Source organism: Jaculus jaculus, chromosome 3, assembly GCF_020740685.1.
Source record: "Jaculus jaculus isolate mJacJac1 chromosome 3, mJacJac1.mat.Y.cur, whole genome shotgun sequence".
NCBI lineage: Eukaryota > Metazoa > Chordata > Mammalia > Rodentia > Dipodidae > Jaculus > Jaculus jaculus.
Genome location: NC_059104.1, coordinates 134,623,713 through 134,646,155, shown reverse-complemented (window position 1 = coordinate 134,646,155; position 22,443 = coordinate 134,623,713). Strand labels below are relative to the sequence as shown.

Here is a 22,443-nt window from a genome sequence, read left to right as displayed (position 1 = left end):
AAGTTGCCGGATCTGCTTCCCAAGGGCTGAGCTCCATTGGGCAGAAGGGGGCACCGTGGGCAGGGCAAAACCCACTAGCCAACCGGAGAGACAGAGCCTAGAGACACTTCCCTGTGCTTCCTTTCCAGGTCCTCCCCCAGGACCAGTACCACAGGTGCGTGTCTCCTGTGGGTCATAGAGGTGTGAACTCTGGCTCTGCCCATCCCATCTCCAGATCACTGATCAGGGACATGCCCCAGGGGAGGCATCCCAGTCCTTGCATTGGATCAGTAGACCTGAGAGCAGCTGTTGAATCTGAAAGTGCGCACAGTGTGAGGAGTGGGTGTGTACAGATGGGACCAGGTACCCTGGGCATGCCACTCCACTTACCTCTTGTCATTGGATTCTCAGAAGAGCCCTCACTGTTTTAGGGCTGTTGTACTTACTTTGCAAATCATGGCTCAGTAAATGAAGTGAGGGTCCCCTAGTGAGACTAAAACATGTGTGGCTGCAGCTGTCCTGGTGGCTCTCGGGTTCCCTCACTCCGTGGAGGAGCTCCATGGGCACTGGTGAGTGGATCAGGCTTGGGACCTGTCAGCCTGAGTCAAAATGAAGGATCAGGTTTTTGAGGCTTCTTATATGCCCTGAGAAAGACCTGGAGGGCCTATAATAAGAGGACTCGGGCTGGAGAGATGGCTTAGCGGTTAAGGCGCTTGTCTGCAAAGCCAAAGGACCCAGGTTCGATTCCCCAGGACTCACGTAAGCCAGACACACAAGGTGGCACATGCATTTGGAGTTCGTTTGCAGCAGCTGGAGGCTCTGGCATGTCCATTCTCTCTCTCTCTCTCCTCTCCCTCTTTCTCTTTTGTTCAAATAAAATAATAAAAAAAAAAAAGGTACTGGCTTGAGTCACAGCACTGGTTCCAGCTTGGTTCTGCTCCTTCCCAACTTGCACCCTTGAAAGTCCCAGCACTTCTGGGTCTTACTCCTCCTCTGTAAACTTGGTATGTTAGGAAGACAGGCCTAAATGACTGTGGGACACAGCATGGGATGCGCACAGAGCAAGGCCTCCATAAACTTCCTGTGCCGTCTTCAATGAGTCCTCCCGCCCAGCCAGAATTGGGAAAACAGGCTCACTGAGTGCATAATGTGATTATGTTTCACCTTTCTGCACACACAGCGAGATCTCCTGCAAGAGCCTGGAAGGGCAAGAGGGGCTGCGGCAGCTGATTTTCCACGTCACATGCAATATGAAGGACGTGGGCAGCACCATCGGCTGCCAGAGGCTTGCTGGAAGGCTAGTAAGTGATAACCCCCCCCCCCCCAGGATCCACTTAGGCCAAAAGGGCCCACTTCCCTCCCTCTTTGCTGTAGGATACAAGTCTCTGTTTAAGGGCAGCAGTTTGAAGTGGGGGCAAGGGAGGCTTGGAGCATCCTCTGCCTTTAGGACCGTGGTAGCAGGGTGAGAAGGAACTGTTGGACGTCGCAGCACTCCCTTGGAGCTGAGGTGCTTAGCCACAGCTTATCTGTGCCCAGATCCCCAGGAGCTACCTGAGCCTGCAGGAGGCCGTGCTGGCCGAGCAGCAGCGCCGCAGCCTGGCTGACGAAGTGCAGTATCTGACCGACCGGCAGCTGGAACAGCTGGTGGAGCAGACGCCTGGCAATGACATCAAAGATTACGAGGACCTGCAGTCCGGTGGGCTGGGGATGGGCACCCAGAGGGAATGGGTTGAGGGGGGCCTGGAGGCTTGTGGGCCAGGGATAGGCACCCAGCAAGCATGGGTAAGGGGACTCTTGACACTGGTGGGCCAGATTTAGGCACCCAGCGGGCATGTGTGAGGGGGACTTGGAGGCTGGTGGGTCAGAGGTGGGTTCCAAGCAGAGATGGGTAAGGAGGGCCTGGAGGCTGGTGAGCCAGGTTTTGGCATCCAGTGGGTGTGGGTGAAGGGGGCCTGGATGCTGGTGTGCTGGGGGTGGGCACCCAGCAGGTGAGGGAGCCTGGAGGCTGGGCAAAAATGTAAAGTCCTCAGGAAAGGTGGGATGAGGCACCTATGGGAAGAAGTAGAAGCTTCCACATTCACTAATTCCCACCTGACCCTCTCAGTACAACGAAGGCTGACAGGTTTCCATGAGCAAACCCTAAACTGCCCAATGTCTTAACTGCCTTCTTCCTTCCTTCCGATCCTCCTTGCCACCATCCCTCCAGCCTGCTCCTCTTCCCTTGAGCATAGTGGACACAGTCAGCTGCTCAACAGAGCATACACACAGGAACAAAGTGAACTGGTCCCTGCCCTCGAGGGCCAACAGTCCAGGAGGACAAAGAGAAGTTAAAGAACTACAACCACTTCTCAATAACCGTTATTGTTAGATTCTCAGAAGTGACCATAACCACTGAAACTAGCAAATATTAAACCATTGCTCCTGGAGAAATGCAGGGTTAGGTTCTGTTGCAGTTACCTCTCATTGCTGGGACAGACCACCTGACCAAAAGCAACCAATGGGAGGAAAGGCTTTACTTTGGTGTACAAGGGGAAGTTTCAGGTAGCAGGAGAAGGATAGTACAGTAGAGACTGGACATCACATCTTACTACAGCAACTGGCAGAAAGCAGCACGAGTGATCTGAGCTATGGCAAGGCAGAGCCTAAGCTATAACACCCCAAAACCTGATCCCAGTAACACACCTCCTCCAGCAAGGCTCTACCTCCCAAACTACCACCATTTGGAGACCAAGCATTCAGAGCACGTGAGGCTATGGGGGTATTCCACATTCAAATGACCGTGAGTTCCTGAAAGCCTCTGATCACATTTTCATCAACCAATCAATGTATGACTTTGTTTTATATATGCCTATATTTAAAAACACATTATTTAACATACATTGTTAGCACTGAACTCATGGCCAATTGCCATGATCTGTGCCTGATGAATGCTTATCTAATGTGTGCATTTTCTCTGTAAGTCATGTTGCAGGCTTCTTACACTTAGCAATAGTGGGCAGCCCTATAGCCTATTTTTGGAGATCATATGAACAGCAAAATTACCCCCCAAAATTTAAAATGTGGCACTACAAAAGGAACACCCATTAACAGTGTGAGAAGCCAGGCCTGGTGACGCACACACTTTAATCCCAGCTCTCAAGAGGCAGAGGCAGGAAGATCACCATGAGTTCAAGGCCAGCCTGAGAGTACAAAGTGAACTCCAGGTCAGCCTGGGCTACAGCAAGACTCTACCTTAAAAAAAATAAAAAAACATACGAGAGCTGCAGCAAGGAACCAGGGCATCTCCTTGTCCAACCTCAGTTGGATAAAAACACCGGGCCACTCAGATTTTTCACAAAGTCCTGCATAGGTCTGCACATGATTTAATAAAAAAAAAAAAAAGCACACCAGGTGTTGGTCTTATGGGGTCACAGAGTTCAGGGGATTTGCAGATACTGAATACGAGAATAACAAGAATCCCCATGAGCTGTTTAGCCATCAGCTCAGGACATTGGCAAGAATCACAGGACGCCACTGGGGAGCCGGAGCCATCTGCCCACCCTGCCTGGAGGGTCCAGCACCTCATCAGTGTGGTTTTCTTCCTAACAAGGCTTAGTGACTGCCCCACCCATGCTGGGAACAGGGTCCTTTTGCCCTCTGTCTAACACTGCTTCCTCCTCCTGCTCCTTGCAGCCATCAGCTTCCTCATAGAAACGGGAGCCCTGCTGCACTTCCCGGACACCAGCCATGGTCTTAGGAACCTCTACTTCCTTGACCCCATTTGGCTGTCGGAGTGCTTGCAGAGGATCTTTAATATCAAGGGCTCCCGGGCAGTTGCGAAGAATGGGGTGATCCGAGCAGAGGACCTCAGGATGCTGCTGGTGGGGACGGGATTCACACAGCAGACAGAGGAGCAGTACTTCCAGTTCCTCGCCAAGTTCGAGATCGCCCTGCCCGTTGCCAACGACAGGTGAGGCTTCAGTCCCACTGTACTCGCGGCTCCCTGGAGGACAGCAGGCTCGAAGGTCACTGTGGCCTCAAGGAGATTCCCAGGGGGATGTGGGCTGCTGCCATCACTCCCTCCCAAATGGGCCGGCGCCTGGGGGTGACCTGCTGTCTGTCATAGAACAGTAGGCACAGCTGGCCCATCGGGGGGCACCCCTCCAGTGCCATGGGCTGCTCTTTTCAAGAAGTCGGAAAAAATACATTTGTCGAAAAAGTTTATGGAAACATTCAAGGATGGCATTAAAAAGAATGTTGGTGATTCTCCTTGTGGGAGTTAATGGCTTGGTTGTGTGGTGAGTGAATGACAAGGACGGGTATGGCATTTACACAGCCTGGCTCACAGTGCACGCTGAGCTCACACTGACTCTGAAGGGGGGGGGGTTGGCTGTGCTAGGTGCAGGTCTTCTCAGACTAAACTACATCTTTTTGTTTGTTTGTTTGTTTTGTTTTGTTTTCCGTGGTAGGGTCGCGCTCTAGCCCAGACTGACCTAGAATTCACTATGAAGCCTCAGGGTGGCCTCGAACTCACAGCAATCCTCCCAACTCTGCCACCTGAGTGCTGGGGTTAAAGGCGAGCGCCACCACGCCTGGCTCCAAAACAATCTTTTGCTGCCTTTCCTCCTCCCCTTCCGGCCCCGCCCCTGCTCCTCTCCTATCTCCTGTCGCTGTGCACCAGCTGCCCCTCCCTGTCTCCCCTGAAACACCCCCAGCAATCAGATCCTTAGCCTCTGAGAAGTCTGCCTCCCCTCCTGCCCCGGGCATCTCCCTCAGCAGGCCTCACTTACAGATGTGGCTGGAGCCCTCCAGGCAAGCTGCTTGCTCTTTCACTGCCTGGCAGGAAGGTCTCCAGAGTTCCTGTGGGAACCTCCTCCCAGCCTCGGGCTGAGCCTCCACATTACTGCTTGCGCAGCGCTCAGCGACCACTTCTCATCCCACTGGACACGTCACCCACACTGCCCTGCATGGGCCCTTAATTCCTCTCTGTACACCTGACCTCCACGCCTGCACCTCACATAGACAGCGCTCTCGATGGGACCTTTCCTCGTCATGTCGTTCATTAAATTGAGGTGCTTTGCAGTCATCTCTCCTTAGCTGACTTTTCACATTCTCAAATTTCACCTAACCATGACCAACTACAGTCTGAAAATATTAAGTGGAAAAATTCTTTGGATAAACAATTCATTAGTTTTAGATGCTATAGCATTCCCAATAGCATAATGAACTTTCTCACCATCTATCTCACTTTGACAGCTGGGACATGACTCATCCTTTGACCAGTGTATCCATGCTGAATAATCTACCCCCGGCTAGTCACTCAGTTATCAAATTGATGGTTGTGATATTGCCTTTCTTGTATTCAGATAATCTTTATTTTACTTAATTGCACAAAGTAATTTTTGATGGCACAGTAGTATAATTGTTTAATTTATTTTTAGCTTTTTATTGACAACTTTCATAATTATACACAACAAACCATGATAATTCCTTCTCCCCTCACTTTCCACTTTGCATCTCCACTCTCCATCATACCCCTTCCCCCTCTTAACCAGTCTCTTTAATTTTGATGTCATCAACTTTTCCTCCTATTATGAGAGTCTTCTGTAGGTAGGGACAGGCACTGCCAGGTCATGGATATCCAGGCCATTTTGTGTCTGGAAGAGTGCATTGTCAGGAGCCCTATCCTTCCTTTAGCTCTTACATTCTTTCTACCACATCTTCCACAATGAACCCTGAACCTTGGAAGGTGTGATAGAGATGTTTCAGTACTGAATACTCCTCTGTCATTTCTCAGTACTATGTTGCCTTTTGAGTCATCCCAGAGGTCACCACCATCTGAAAAGAGAAGCTTCTTTAACAAAAAATGAGAGTAACATTAATATATGGGTATGAACATTAAGAGAAGTGCTTACTGGGCAGTTGGATGAGCATAATATATGCATTTATCCAGACACCAGCAGGAGTTACACCCCTTGGGCTCATGACTTCCCCTGTCATAGGTTTTCAGTACCAGGCATGTGTTCCCTGCTGTGGAGTGGGCCTCCAGTCCAATTAGAGATCCATTGGTTCCCCCATAACAGACGTAACATAATATAACATCTCCCATTGGCTCACTTGGTCTCCAGCCACTGCAGTCGGGTGCCACCTTGTACACATGCATGACCTTGCAGGCTTGCATCACCTTGTGATTCTGGCTTATGTAGGACCTGGAGAGTAGAACATGAGTCCAACTGCTAAGCCATCTCTCAGCCCCATCTGGGTATTTCTTTTTGTTGTGTTGTTTGTTTGGTTTTGCTTTTGGTATTTTGAGGTAGAGTTTCACTCTAGCTCAGGCTGGCCTGGAATTCATTATGTAAGTCTCAGGGTGGCCTCGAACTCATGGCGATCCTTCTACCTCTGCCTCCCATGTGTGCCACCATGCCTGGTTTGGGTATTTCTAATACAAATGAATCTCTTACTGACAGGACATAATCAAGTCTGATAATCTCTGACTTTTAATAGTAATATTTAGTTCATTTACACTTAATGTGATTAATTATATAGTTGGGGGTAAGCCCAAAGTCTTGTCATTTATTTAATATTGATACCATTTAGTTATTACTTTGTTCACTTGTTCTTTTGAGTTGACCCCATGTGTTTGTGTTTTTCCTCATTCTATTGGCTGTTGCGTGCTGATTACTCTGGGTGTGGGAATATGCAGACCCACGGGTGCAGCATGGATTGGCTCCTCGGCCTTTCCCTGTGCTTCTCCATGTCAGGATTCACCTCCCTGGACAACTCAACTCCCCTGAGCAGACCCAGACTGAGGGGACGAGATCCTTAGTGGCTGCCCAGTTCCTGGGAGATACTCTGTCCTAAACCAGCTTGGCACTCCAGGTCTCCTGGCCTAGGTTGTTTCATCTACTTCCTGAGTATGATGCTGATGTTGCCAGGAGGAAGCAGCTAGTGTCTTAATCCCACAGACCTTTATAATGAGCCTTTCATGAAGCACATCTTCACTACTCACCCCAATGCCAGAGATCCAGAGGCTCCCTGAAGACTGCCTGGGCCTTGGACAGCTAGCCCAAAGATTCTGCTAGCACAGAGTAGGTCTCTAGGGAAAGAGCCCTGGGCCCTCTTGCCTTTACCCCTATCCAGATTTACACTTGACTTTTGGGGTATGGAAGGGGGCCTTAAGACCTTTTTGCTCCAGGTTATGGAAGTCATAAGCAGAATCCCAAAAATAGGAACCCCAAAGAGGAACTTAAGATCCCATGGCCCCTCATTCCATGTTCAGGGTCATCCTTGGCTTTGACCAATAAAAGCTCAGGATCAGGGGTAGAGAGATGGTTTAGCAGTTAAGGCACTTGCCTACACGCCTAATGATGCATGTTTGACTCTCCAGATTCCATGTAAGCTAGGTGTATAAGGTGACACACCTGCACATGCACACAAGGTGGCACATGCATCTGGAGTTCAGTTGCAGTGGCTGGAGGCCCTGATGCACCAACCCCCCCCCCCCCAAAAAAAAGGAAAAAAGGCTCAAGGTTAGGCAGCCTGTGAATTTCCATTGCCATGGCCTGACAATATTCTAGTTATTTTTTAAAATATATTTTATTTATTTATTTGCAAGAAAAGAGAGAAAGTGAGAGAATGGGCACACCAGGGCTTCTAGCTACTGCAAATGAACTCTATATGTATGCGCCACTTTATGCATCTGGCTTGGGTATTGGGGAATCCAGCCTGGTTCATTAGGCTTTACAGGCAAGCACATTAATCACTGAGCCATCTCTCCAGCCCCCTGTTCTAGTTATTTTATCAGTGGAATAGAGGACTGATAACATATTAGTACTCAGTAAGAGCATGCTAGCCATCTACTATGTACTATATAGGGCAGATATATCAGAATATCTATACCCATCTCTATCTTTTTACCTATTTGGTTGAACAATAAACAAGCTACATCCTTGCCAAGTCCTCAGGGTTGTAACATACAAACTGACAGCCTGAGAATGAATCCCATTTCTTTTTCCTCCCCTGCAAAAAGGGGACACTTTTCCTATACTCGTAGAGTTGCTATAATAAGTAAAGTATAACACACACATGCACGCACGCACACGCACACACACACACACACACACACACACACACACACACACACACACTACTTAAAAGTGACTCTTACACCTAAGAACTCCTAAGACACTAGGTGTCAACAGTACTGTTACTGCTTTGTTTGAACCCTTTGCAGCCTGGGTGTCTGGTTCCACACAGAGCCACGAGCAGTGGAACATTTTCTGTCTCAGCACAGGCATAAGGGTTCCCTTGTGCCCTAGGCGAGTTCCAGCTCTTTGCCTCATAGGCTTTTGTAAGGTCAACGATGCAGCTACAGTCGCTGAATCGATGCATACAGAGGCCTTGACTGCTATTTTTGGAGCTAGTCATCCATCCGTAGTTTGTGAACTCCTCTAGTCCATAGGGAAACATTTAGGGGATTGAGGAACCTCTGAATTTATACGCACACATTGGAGCGTTTGCACTGCTTGCAGGCAGAAATGCCTTAGCCCGGGCTGGAGAGACAGTTCAGTGAATGAAGGGCTTTCCACGCGAGTCTGAGTACCTAGGTCATTCTTCCTCAGGCCCCATGTAAAAATAAATAAATAAACTAGAAGGCTGGCTGGTAAGATTTCTCAGTGGTTAAGCCCACTTACAGCTTAAACATGGAGACCTCTTGGGCTTAGACCACCAGATGTTATTCCCCAGGGCCCACATAAAAAGCCAGACATGGCCACACAAGTCTATAGTCCCCATCTGTGTGTGGAGGGAAAAGATAACAAAATGGCTGTTGTAGCTCCAGGTTGAGGGAGAGACCCTGTCTTGAGAAAGTATGCAGGGGCTGGAGGAATGGCTTAACAATTAAGGTGTTTGCCTGCAAAACCAAAGGACCCAGGTTCGGTTCCCCAGGACCTACATTAGCCAGATGCACAAGGGGAACAAGCGTCTGGCATTTGTTTGCAGTGGCTGGAGGCCCTGGTGCGCCCATTCCCTCTCCCTCTTTCTCTGTCAAAACAAAACAAATAAATAAAAAGAAAAGAAAAAAGCACACAGATGAGTGATAAGAGAGCTCCTGGTGTTCTCCTCTGGCCTCCACGTGCACTCCCATGGAGCATGTGCAGACACCACACACCACACTCACACACACATACAAGGCCAGCAGCTGTGGCAGATTTCGTTAGTCCCAGCACATTGGTAAGGGGACAGGAGACAGGAGAATTTCCTGGAAGCTTGCAGCAAGTATAGCAAAGAACAACAGTAGGACGAGATCCAGAGAGAGGAACCCTGCATGTGCAGTCATACTCACGTGGCCATGAACATGTATACATGCATGCAAAAATGAAAATAAGCAAGAGAGAAATGCCTTAGCTCATGACTGACTCTGAGAAGGTCCAAACACCATATCTGAAGCTATCTCAGCAGAGAGGCATGGACTAGCCTCAGCTCCTTGGGGCAGATACCACACCCTGCCCAGGGTTCATCCACTTACATCCATCAGACATAGGAACAATTCACATGTGTAGTCCGATCTTGCTCACCACATGGGACAGCCTTCCTCAACTCTTAGCCAGATGTAGCGGCCATCCCAGAAACTACGCCCATCAAGATCTGGCTTCCACAGCCAGTCAGATTCGCCATCTGATTTCTGCCTTCAGAAGTAGCACCGAGCACCGGTCTGTGTGTGCCAGGACACCTCACCAGAAGCACACCTATATGGAGAGAGAAAAGCCAGGAGCCATGACCACAGGGCATGGCTGGTCAAAGCAGTCACATACAAGGGGTCCCAGCTGGGTGAAGCACAAGAGGCAACTGCCGAGGGTCTCCTGTGCAAGGGAAAGACTGAACAGAGGAATGAATAAGGAACTTCAGAACTTGAGGAAGTAAGATGGAGTGTTGGGATGGAAGAGCTGGGTGGCAAGGATTGTCCTTCACCCAGGACTTGAAAGGTTAAAAGCTTAATGCCTCACCGCCTGTGTACACTGGGTCACCTGTACAGCCTCTGTGTATCATCTCCGACCTACCAGGGGGGTACACTTTCCCTTTCCATGGGGTTCAAGTACCAGAACCAACCAGTCAAGGCCAGGATTTGCAGCTGTGTGTTTGGGTGCCCAGGCTGTCATTGACGTTCCCTTATAGTCATCCCTTGAACTCCTGGGAGATTGCTTCCAGGACCCCATGAAGAAGCTACAGTCCAGGATGTTCAAATCCCTTAGAAAACACTGCTTAGTATTTGCATAGAACCATGCCCATCCTCCATATTCTTTCAATCATCTCTGGATTTCTTCTAGCACCTTATTCAATGTAAACATTCCAAAAACAGTTGCTATATTGTGTTGTTAAGGGAATAAGTGCAAGAAAAATAGAAGTCTGTACATGTTCAGGACAGATAAAAATTTCTCAAAGTCTTTTCAACTCAGCTTGGTTGGCTCTAAAGATATAGAACCCATGACTATGCAGGACCAAAGGTATAAGATCTTAGGGGAGTCTGTTCTATAACATGCTGAAGACATTTATTGGGCTGAATGCACTTAAGGGAGAACAGAAGGCAAAGCCTTTGTTAAGAGAAGAGCCCAGCGTTTGCATGCCCAGGGAGCTGCCCATGGCTGCCCTTGCTTATGGCCACCCTGTTTCTGCCCCTTCAGCGCCTGCAGAAAATAGTTTCCAGACACACTCTTGGAAGGGCTGCCCAGCTTTCAGTTGTTTTAAAAGACAACAGACAAGAACACCTCGATCACACAGTGACGCAACATTTTTACGATGACCATGACCACAAGTGTTCTCATAAAACGCCACCCTTTCTGCACAAAGCCACCGCCTTCTGGACTTCTAAGGCAATTGTGTTGTCTTAATTGGCCAAGAACAATAAACAGCTTCAAAAACCAAAAAAAAAAAGTTACTCTGACCCCAATCTCTGCATTGTCCTTAGAACTCTGCAGCTGTATTTGTTTTTCCTTCACCAACCAAAGCTAACGTTAAGTGATTTCTCAACCACAACCCAGTTAGCTGAGAGGCAATGCCAATTTGCTGTGTCTGGCATTTTTATGACCAGTGAAGTCTTCACCTTTGCATCATTATAGTCTGTCTTGATAAACATCCTCACTTTGCCCACCTTTGTGTTCCCTTGAAGCATTCAATCTCAGCATATGAGCCACCTTCTCTTTCTATAACTACATTTCCCAGAACCCTGTAAGGGTGCCCAACAGCCTGAGCCCTGTCGGTGGAGGGGGGCTCCACACACAGGTTGGCTTCAAGAACCAGGGCCTTGCAGCAGAGCTCAGGTCCTGCTAGTGACGTGTCGCCTTGATATGTTTCAGCTACCTCCTGCCACACCTCCTTCCATCCAAACCTGGGCTGGACACGCACAGCATGCGGCACCCGATGGCTGACACCATCCAGCGGGTGTTTAAGATGAGCTTCGTGCCTGTTGGCTTCTGGCAAAGGTTCATCGCGCGGATGCTGATCAGCTTGGCCGAGATGGACCTGCAGGTAGCATGGTTTCTGGAAAGGGGAGGCATGAGGGGATCCTATAGGTACACCCTTGAGGGTGGGTGGGCTCCACTGTGCTAGAAGACCACTTTCCCCCGGTGATGCCAGAACACAGTGCTGACAGGCAAACCTAGCCCCGACCCATTGACCAAGTCAGCACCCGCCTGGCTGAGTCAGTGTGCGCCCTGCTAGAGGTCTGCTTCCAAATATTAGCTGCCCCCTGATTACCTGAAGAGCTTTATCTACCAGCGGACTTGTTGATCACCCCCCCCCACACACACACACACACACGCTCCCCACCTCCCACAGCTCAGGCACAGTAGGTGTGCACTGGGCCAAGAAGTGACCTCTGTAAGGCTGGAGAGATGGTTTAGCACTTAAGGCACTTGCCTGCTAAGCCGAAGGACCCATGTTCTACTCTCCGGATCCCACATAAGCCAGATACACAAAGGTGAGGCAAGTGCAAGGTCACACATGCCCACAAGGTGGCACAAGCATCTGGAGTTTGATTGCAGTGGCTGAGGCCCTGGCATGCCAATTCTCTTTTTCTCTCAAATTAAAAATTAAAAAAAATAAATAAATAAAAAGAATTGGCCTTTCTAATTATTCCCCAGAGCATGGCCTTGCTTCCCTGGCCTTATACTAGATTCATCTAGGAGAGCCTAACAGACACAGACCACTGAAAGCAAAATCTTGAATGTGACTACCCATGCATCAGTATTTGTTCTATTGTATTTATGTGAGAGAGAGGGAGAAAGAGAGAGGGAGAGAGAGAGAAGGAAAAAGATGCAGACAGAGAGGGAATGGGCATGCCAGGGCCTCCAGTCACTGCAAATGAACTCCAGATGCATGTGCCACCTTATGCATCTGGCTTACATGGGCCCTGGGGAATCGAACCTAGGTCCTTAGGATTTGCAGGCAAGTGCCTTACAGCTAAGCCACACCTCCAGACCAGCTTTTTTTTTTTTTTTTATTCCACCATACACACTTGAAGATCTAAGGACAGCCTGGAGGTACTTGTACTCTCTTTTCACTTTGCTGAGACAGGATCTCCTTGGCTTATGCTGCTACGTGTGTGTGTCAGTCTAGCTGGCCCACAAACTTCCAGAATCTCTTGACTCTACCTCCCATTGCCATAGGCATTGAAACTACAGACTTATATACCACTTTGCTTCTGGCTGTACATGGTGCTACATAAAGGAACTCAGGCTTTGCATGCAAGTGCCTTTAAACACTGGCCCATTTCCCCAGCCCGTTTTGTTTTAAGACAGTGTCTCGCTCTGTAAATGCTCTTGAACTTGTAACAGTTTTCTCACCTCAGCCTCCCAAGTGCTTGGCTTACGGATATACACCAGCATGCCCAGCTTGCCTCAGTCTCTTTCAAAGCTCTCAGATGATTCCACCCTGCAGCTGAGCTTAGAACCATGACTGGGGAATGATTACCTTGCTCTGCTGTCAGTGAAGAGCCAATAAAAGGATTATGCCCTCTGGGCGCAGCTGAAGTTATACCAAGGTGGCCTCACTCTCAGTCAACACTTCACACAATACAACAACATGGAAGTAATATTTGCCTACAGTGGTGGTTCTCAAAGTGGGGTTCCCAGATCAGTAGAGATCTTGTGAGGAATGCAAATGTTCAAGCCCCACCCCTTATCCTCAGAAACTCCAGGATAGCAGCCAGCTATTTGTCAATTACAACAGTCTTGTTTGTGAACCCCTGGCATGTACCTTGACAGTTGAATTCTTTTGACATTGATATGTTTGAGTTTTTGCTACATTCTAATTATAACACCCTCATTGAATTAAAATTTCTTGGCCCAATAAAGCTTTCTCTGATCTTCCTATTTTATTGAAATGGGAAGAGAAACAAAGACAAGAGCTTGAAAATCAATCAGAACTGTCAAGACCTGTGTTAGTAAGAGAGGAGATTTGTTTACAATGGCACCAGGGTCCTACTAGCTGAAAGAGTGGGTGTGACGCTAGCTTTCCTAGGGGTCCATCTGTCCCTCTGTCCTCCCTTTGAACTCTGTGCCCTGCTGTGTTCTAAGTGGGAGGCCACTTAGCCCCAGCATCGTGGGAGGCTGAGCTCACAAGGGGAGAGGGCAGCTAGGCACAGAGGCAGGTCCCTCCCTTCCCTGGCATCATCCCTACTGGAACAGTCAAAATTCAGAAAGAAGCCCTGTAGAAATTCCGAGGAAGGATGGAGGAGGTGAGCATTCAGCTCACCACTCGTCAAAGGCACGCAGATTCCCGCAGCGAGGGAAGCCGCTTTTCATCTGTCAGATCAACCAAGAACTAAGCATAGTACAGCCAGTCCTGTGGGTCGTGACAATATCTGATAGTCTCCCCATTCCAAACCCACGTCATCACTACACATCCAGAGCCTTCAGGCTCTTTGACCAATAATCTGACTGTTGAATGTCAGAACGGAAGGAATTATCTGAAACCAGAGAAATCTTTGTGCGTCTTCCATACTCGTCACCATGTATTTGAGAAAGCAAAATTGGACCCAACGTAAATGTCTAATGGAAGGGAATAGTGTAAGAAGTTACTATACTTCATAGCTTTAAAAAAATAAATTTTGGTCTGGGGAGATGAGTCAAAACCCACGTTAAACTAGACACTATAGAAGGTGTGTGTTCAAAGCCAGATGCACAAAGTGATGCATGCAACTGGAGTTCGTTTTCAGTGGCTGAAGTCCCTGGCACACCCACAATCACGTTCTCTGTTTTTCTATGCTTGCAAATAAATAAAATATTTTTAAAGACAAAAGAAAAAAAAAAAAAGAAGGCGTGTGTAATCCCAGCAAGCCTCTCGTGAGGTGGGAAGTGGAGCCCCGTGGGCTAGCTGTGTGAACAGAGTGGTGAGAACAATGAAAGAGCCTCGGACGAGACTGAAGGCAGCGCCGACACCCGAACTTGTCCTCTGACCTCCACACAGAAGTGCCATGGCACACGTGCATCCGTTCACACACCCACCAAAAAATTAACCTCAAGTGAGTTTGTTTTTCAAGGCCTCAGCCACCATGCCTGGCAATTTTTATCTATTTATTAAAGAGAGAGAGAGAGAGGATGGGCACACCAGGGCCTCTAGCCACTGAAAACGAACTCCAGATGCATGTGCCATCTGGCTTATATGGGTTCTGGGGGATTGAGCCTGGATCCTTGGGCTTCGTAGGCAAGCACCTTAACCGCTGAGCCATCTCTCCAGCTTTGAAGTGAGTTGTCTTTTTATGGGGGGTGGGGGTTTTGAGGTAGGGTCTCACTCTAGCCAAGGTTGACCTGGACTTCACTGTATAGCCTCAGAGTGGCTCCTACCTCTGCCTCCTGAGTGCTGGGATTAAAGGTGTTCGTCACCATGCCTGGCTCAAGTGAGTACATGAGTTGGGTTTTGTTTTGTTTTGTTTTGTTTTGTTTTGTTTTGTTTTGTTTTGTTTTGTTTTGTTTTGTTTTGTTTTGTTTTCCGAGGTAGGGTTTCACACTAGCCCAGGCTGACCTGGAACTTAATATGCATTCTTAGGATACCTCGAACTTAAATCATAGCTTTCAGAATCTTAATGTTCTGCCTGCTGGGTGTTAAGTTGGTTGTTGTTTATTATTGTTGTTTGTTTTCATTTGTTTTATCACTTGTGTTTCCTTTCTTGTCCACCTTCTCTAACATACATTTTCACTGGTGAAGTCAGGCTGGAATGGATTTTTCAGAAGAACAGCCTATTTACGATCGCTTGGAGAATCTGTTCCCAGGGTACCCTGGAGACCCTTCCAGATTGTGCAGCAGTTCATTTGGCAGCAGGGATGAGCAGCGGGGGTGGGAGGCCTGGTGGGAAAGTCTGCAGTGATTTATCAAGATGGGGCCAGCCCGGCCTCCTCAAAGCTCTGAGAAGGGCCAGAGTGGAGCTCAGAATGCTTAAGTAGGGTCTTTTCTCTCTGTCTTTCAGCTTTTTGAAAACAAGAAGAATACTAAAAGCAGAAACAGGAAAGTCACCATTTACAGTTTTACAGGAAACCAGAGAAATCGCTGTAGCACGTTCAGAGTGAAAAGAAATCAGACCATCTATTGGCAAGAAGGGCTACTGGTCACTTTTGATGGGGGCTACCTCAGGTAGGAGCATCTGGAAGTCCACTTGTGTGGTCAGCATAATGCCATGGCAATGGCCCTGTAACAGCACCTATACAGTGTCCCTTCCATTCAGGGTACAGAACTCTGATCCCGAGACAGGCTTATCATGGTAGCTTGCTAGAAATGGAGACCCTCCTTATGAATGTCCTGAAGTTCCTCATGTGCTCTCTCACCCTTCCTCAACTCCTGCAGGATGGGCAGAGGGTCGGGTGTGCAGCCACAGTCCAGGATTTGAGTTCACCCTACTTGGGGGCTATGGTGGATGGGAGACAAGGATAATACAGGTCTGCAAACATAAGCATATAAACAGAGGTGTCACGCCGATATCCTGTAGGGCATGCAGTCCCTGGATGCGGCAAGATCACCCCAGGCCCTTGGCAGGATGACAATGGGTTCCTCTTCATTTCTGGGTTGCAGTGTGGAATCCTCGGATGTGAATTGGAAAAAGAAAAAAAGCGGAGGGATTAAAATCATCTGCCAATCTGAAGTCAGGGACTTCTCAGCAATGGCGTTTATCACAGACCATGTCAACTCCCTGATTGACCAGTGGTTTCCTGGTGAGAGAATGTTCTGGAACAAAGCCTTTGATCGTGCTTATTATGGGTTCATAAATCAAGGTGTGGCTACTTCTTTGGGGGAGCAAAAATCCCACTAGGATTCATCTCTTTGCTTAGATAGTTCTAGACCCTCTGGGAGTCCATGTCTGGGCTGAGACAGGGAACGGGTCAAGACTGGGCCTTCTGACTGTCCTCAGAATGTGGGAAGAGGAAGAACTGGTAGTCCCACCCATGGCCTAAAGACATGTTCAGTGTGAGTCCCACAGATGTCCTGTGTGCAGTAAAGACAATAGGGCAGGAATTAAGAGGACTCGTAGATGGAGTTTGGCCCTGGCGCAGGGGAAGAGAGACACAGCTGCTAAGGTGCCTGTCCTCTGTCCTTGTATGGCCCTACCCATCCTGGTGGTGCCATGCAGCCCTTCTCGAACCCTTGGGTCTGTTTCCTTGTTGACAATTCATCCAAAGAAAATACTTTTTGAAATGAAGCTATTGGGGTCCTCTGTGTTTTGCTACTGGGGTTGAAACAGGGCAAGCTGCAGGAAGTAGCTGTGGGGAGGAGGCTGCCCGCCAGGTGAGCTCTCGGCATGAGCAGCATTGGGATCCCTTACCTATTAGGGCTGTCTTCTTGACCACCTGGCCCACTCCCCTGACCTAGATCCTATACCTCGTAAGGGTGTCGAGAAAGTGTTTGATGCCACTGGATGCACATTCAGGACACTGGGATCTGCCTTACTTCAGGGGGTCTGAGCATGCTGGTTGGAAGGATGACCAACAAGGACAAGTGGCCTCGAAGGGGCTCTCTGAGAAAGCTATCTAGTTTGAGTCATGGAAGTCTGTGAGATTGTAGCCTTCCGAGGGTCTTCTAGGTCCATATCAGCCCTGCGGATACTTTGAAACTCGCTACCAGTCAGTACCCCCCCCCCAAGAAGGTGCTGGGGGATGTCACTGGTGAGCACAGTAGGCAGTCACTTGAGACAGAAAGGTCTCAACCAAGTCCCTGAGACAGGCACCCTGGAACCAGCACCACAAGCTGGTGGCCTAGAGGTCCTCCCAAGCAGGATTGTGTGGATGCCAGGTGTTGCTAGGTGGGCAGTCCGAGGCAGCCACCTCCTCTCTTGCACAAAGCAGACTGGTGGCCCTGCCATACCTCAGAAGTTGTTTCTTTTTTTTTTTTTTTTTTTTTTTTTTTTTTGGTTTTTTGAGGTAGGGTCTCACTCTGGTCCAGGCTGACCTGAAACTAACTCTGTAGTCTCAGGGTGGCCTTGAACTCACGGTGATTCTCCTACCTCTGCCTCCCGAGTGCTGGGATTAAAGGTGTGCGCCACCACGCCTGGCAGAAGTTGTTTCTTAATTACAGGCACAAAGAAAAGTTATGTCTCCTGAGAGGGGAACCCATGTGAGATAACTGGCTTCCCTATGATCATCTGTACTCATTATCCCCTGCATTTGGTGCCCCCAAAACATCTCAGCCTTGTGTTTCTAATTTGCTGTAGTTGTTATTGGGATGGCGGAGTATAGCTCAGATTCAGTTCTGGCCATGCACATGGAGTCCCCACTCTCCTCTCATCTTGCTCCTCCTCCACTAACCTGCCCAGTGCTGCAAAGCCCTTGCTCAGGGTCTAGCCTTCCAGGCAGTCTTTCCCCAGGAAATCCTTTGGGATCAACAATTGCACTGTCCAAAAAGTCTCTGGGAGCCAAATGTTGTGTATACTGTATTCCCAGCTGAAGCCAAAGGATCCTGAATTTGAAGTCTTGACTATAAATAGCAAAAACCTTGCTTCAAAAACAAGACAATAAGGTACCGAGCAAGGCACTGAATTTCCCTGGGATCCAGTTAGTGGCAGACAGACTCCCTCCTGTAAAAGCTCACCTGGCCCAGAGTTTCGGGGGACCTATCTACAGCCACTTCCATGGGCTGTCTCCTCTTTTACTCCCATGTAGCCCTGACAGCCACAGAAAGCGATGGGACCCCACTTATGGAGCAGTACGTGCCCTGTCCAGTGTGTGAGACATCCTGGGCCCAGGACACAGATCCAAGTGAGAAGTCAGAGGGTGTACAGTACTTTGACATGGAAGACTGTGTGCTGACAGCCATTGAGCGGGACTTCATCTCCTGTCCCAGACACCCAGACCTTCTGGTACCACTGCAGGAACTGGTCCCAGAGCTGTTCATGACAGATTTCCCAGCCAGGTAGGCTCCCATGCTCCCTCCCAGGACCCAGGCCTTGGGTGAAATCCCAGTCCCAGGTTGTAAGGACACTTTCCTGCAGATCAGCAGCTCTGTGACAGAGGGTATAGTCTGCATAATAAACAATAGAGAAATGAGAGCTGGAGAGATGGCTTGGTGGTTAGAGACGCTTGTTTGTAAAGCCTTGTAGCCTGGGTTTGATTCCCCAGAACCCAAATAAAGCGAGATGCATAAAGTGCATTTGGAGTTCATTTGCAGTGGTAGGAGGACTTGGTGTGCCCATACCCACACTCTGTCTGCTTCTCTCTCTCAAATAAATAAACAAATAGTTTTAAAATAGAGAAATGACTAAGCTAGCAGTAAATAAGTACAGTTAATCTAGAGATCTAGTTATCTATCAAAGCACAAAATCTTCAGAGTGAAACATAGGAAGGAATCTTTGTCCTGAGCTCAGAGACTTCCCACACCCCTCCCTGCAGCCAGACACCATCAGCCCCTCCTGGGCGATTTCTATCTATGGAGACTGTATAGGCTGCTCAGGTTTACCCACGGTATGTGGCAGGGCCAGGGTTAGCCCAGATCGGTCCAACCGCACTGTGAACTCTCCCAGGGGGAACAAGTGACCCAGCCCTGGACCCACCCCAACCCTGTCCAAGGATGGGTCCCAAGGGCTGCTGATCCCTAAGCTGTGTGTGCTGCAGGCTCTTCCTGGACAACAGCAGGCTGGAGCATAGCGAAGACGAGAGCAGCATCCTGGGCCAAGGCGGCAGTGGCACCGTCATCTATCGGGCCAGGTACCAGGGCCAGCCCGTGGCTGTGAAGAGATTCCAGATCAAAAAATTCAAGAATTTTGCTAATGCCCCAGCAGGTAAAAGAGACCTGGTCCACCACTGTTAGTGTTTTGCAGATGTATGCACCCCCTGTCCAAAGTGCATGCCACTCTTCCACACGGGGAAGGGGGTGAGGAGGGTCGGCAGGGCCAATGTGGGCCTTGGAGAGCTCTGGTTTGGGCCTCTCGGGTTGGTGGGGGAGGGAGGGAGCCAGCAAACTAGAAAGACTGGTGGATCACACAGGTAGAAGTTGCCCTCAGAGATGTCCTGCCTGTGGAGACATGAGTACCTGCTTTCAGCACCATCCTTGCTGCTTCCATCTGCTCTGACACAGGACGGGCAGGCCATCTGACATAGGCAGAACCCTCTCCTCCTGAGCCATCTCTCATGCTAGCGGGAAGCCAGACATTCAGATGGATATTTGAAGATGTTCCTCCCCTACAGTCCACCCTCACAAAGCAAAGCACTGTGTCCACCCAAGAGGTGATACGCATAGAGCCCCATGTCATACGTGGATAGGGAATACCCTCCACTGTGAGGGACTCGTCCCCCAGGTGCCACACGATAGCACATGCTGGGTAATTGCTGAACAATAAAAATGAATATGGTTTGTGCTTCAGGAGCCTTGTAGGTCCAAGAGCACAGATCTGGTCCCTGAAGAAGGCCCTCACACTGCATCAAGCCAAGGCAGAAGGCGGAAGAGTGAGAGCGTGGGAGTCAGAGACCAAGAAGGGGGCCAAACTTGCCTTCATAACAAGCCCACTCCAGGGCTAACTAACCAATTCCTGAGATCACCGCATCAGTCTACCCCAAGGACACAGCCCTCATGATCTAATCACCTCTCATTTATTTGACCCCCCTCTTCCCAACACTGCTACACTGGGAACGATGTTTCCAAGGTGTGAACTGTCAGAGGCACATTCAAACCGTAACACCATACGGTGGTCAGCTCATGTAGGTACTGAGCGACCTCCTCACTCCAACCAGAGAACACTGCATTTCTCACTGCACCTCACTGTGGAGTGCTGCATTTCTCACTGCCCTCACTGCAGAGACTGCATTTCTCATTGTCCCTCACTGAGGAGTACTGCATTTCTCACTGTGGAGTGCCGCATTCCTCGCTGCCCCTCACTGCAGAGCACTGTGTTTCTCTCTGCCCCTCACTGTGGAATACTGTGTTTCTCACTGCCCCTTGCCCAGGTGATTATAAAGCCAGGTTTTACTCTTGGTAGAGAAATCACAATCCTAGAAAGTATAAAGAAAGGAAGAAACAAGTTCAAAATTATTTGAAAAGAATTTCAGTTTCCAGTCTCATATTGGTGAACAAACCTCAGCCAATAAGTTTCCTGAGATTGCTAGATGTGAGCAGAATTTCAGAACTGAACAGTGTTCCCACACATAGCAATGACTGTTAGAAGATGTCTTCCAGAGCAGCAATGAAAACCACAGGACATTACTCCTCATCTGAATCCATAGGGCACAGCACGCATAACTTAGCTATCAGGTACATATATATGCAGTGAGAAAAGTCTTGGAGCTGAGAAATTGTACAATGAAAGACAAGTGAATAAGACAGCCCTCAATGTCATGTCTACATGGCCTAAGGCACTTTTCTTCCCAGGCAAGTGTAAGCTGGCCTTGGGGACAGAGCCAACCTGTGGATTCAGGAAGTTGGCACAGAACAGAGGTGACATCAAAGGTCGGAAGGGAAAGATGTTGAATTCTCTAAATGAGATGGAGATTTGGATCTTGTCTCACCCCCACAATAAAAAGTAAATTCTTAATGAAGTTGGAAAGAATGAGGGGCTCAGTAGAAGAGGGTTGGGAGGGGGAATAAAAGAAAGCAATGGTAGGGAATTATGACCAAAATACATTATGTATATTATGAAAGCTGTCAATTAAAAAACAAAACAAAAACAGGGCTGGACAGGTTGCTTAGCGGTTAAGGTGCTTGCCTGTGAAGCCTAAGGACCCAGATTCCATTCCCCAGTGCCCACATAAGCCAGATACACAAGGGAGTGCATGTATCTGGAGTTCGTTTGCAGTGGCTGGATGCCCAGGTGTGCCCATGCCCTTTATTTGCCTTTCTCCCTCTCTCTCAGTATGGCTAGAAAAAAAAAATCTTTGACGTGAATGTCACAAGCCAGTGGCTATGGACACTTTTCTCACTGGCTAAGAGTGGTGGTGGTCTCCACCTTAGTCGTCCTAGCTACTTGGGAAAGAATATGGAGACCAGCAGTGACCAGACCCTCAGCATCCCTGAGCGTGGAGGGGAAGGGACCATACTACATTCTAGATCTCTCCTGAGCTTGGCTTTGAACAAGACATGGGGGCTGCAGAAGGAATAAGGCACAATTGGTAGATGCAGGTGAACGGCAGTGAGGTGGGGTGAGACCTGTGGGAGTCCTACTTGGGTGATGAGGTGAGAGCATGAGGCAGGCCTCCGGTGAGGGAACCAGGTAGGCAAAACAACTGCCAGAAGTGACAGGTCGTATTAGGTCTTGGTAAGAAAGAGGATTTGGGGCTGGAGAGATGGCTTAGCGGTTAAGCGCTTGCCTGTGAAGCCTAAGGACCCTGGTTCGAGGCTCAGTTCCCCAGATCCCACGTTAGCCAGATGCACAAGGGGGCACACGCGTCTGGAGTTCGTTTGCAGAGGCTGGAAGCCCTGGCGCGCCCATTCTCTCTCTCTCCCTCTATCTGTCTTTCTCTCTGTGTCTATCGCTCTCAAATAAATAAATAAAAAATGACCAAAAAAAAAAAAAAGAAAGAGGATTTGGCATGACCAGGGGCAGCAGGGAGACACAGCGCATACCTGCCCCGAGTAGCCTGAGAACCTCCCCTTTGTTACAGCTATGTCCTTGACTAGATCACAGAGACTTCAGGATGAACCCAGGGGAATCAGTTAGCAAGTTTATTAAGTAAAGAGAGTACATGCTTTAGATTTAAGCGTAGGCCTTTAGAGAGAAATAAAGATGCCCTTAAGAAAAGATAATAGTGTACAACCAGGACATGGACATGGACTTCTCAGAAGTCATCCCTTAAGTGCCTAACAATAACTATATACAATTCTGTGGCTTTTAACATTACATCCCTCAAAGAATTAGGATTCAAACATTAATCAAGGTTTAATAATCAAGTACAAAAAGTATGCTGGTTTACTTATTTAACAAAAAGTACGCTGGTTTACTTATTTATTTGTTTAATACTTATTTATTTAATTATTTGACAGAGGAAGAGAGAGAGAGAATGGGCATGCCAGGCCTCCAGC

General features: G+C 48.6%; 1 protein-coding gene across 3 annotated transcripts in view; it reads left to right on the top strand.

The window, feature by feature from the left end:
• Positions 1-22,443, top strand: part of Lrrk1 (leucine rich repeat kinase 1) — a 160,853-nt gene that overhangs the window by 114,359 nt on the left and 24,051 nt on the right. For all 3 annotated transcript variants that reach the window (XM_045145172.1, XM_004658145.2, XM_045145171.1), the window contains exons 18-25: positions 1,160-1,280; positions 1,516-1,675; positions 3,652-3,928; positions 11,310-11,481; positions 15,419-15,582; positions 16,018-16,157; positions 18,099-18,348; positions 19,047-19,213. In XM_045145172.1, the coding sequence (XP_045001107.1) occupies positions 1,160-1,280; positions 1,516-1,675; positions 3,652-3,928; positions 11,310-11,481; positions 15,419-15,582; positions 16,018-16,157; positions 18,099-18,348; positions 19,047-19,213 (1,451 nt within the window). The remainder of the gene's footprint in view (positions 1-1,159; positions 1,281-1,515; positions 1,676-3,651; positions 3,929-11,309; positions 11,482-15,418; positions 15,583-16,017; positions 16,158-18,098; positions 18,349-19,046; positions 19,214-22,443) is intronic.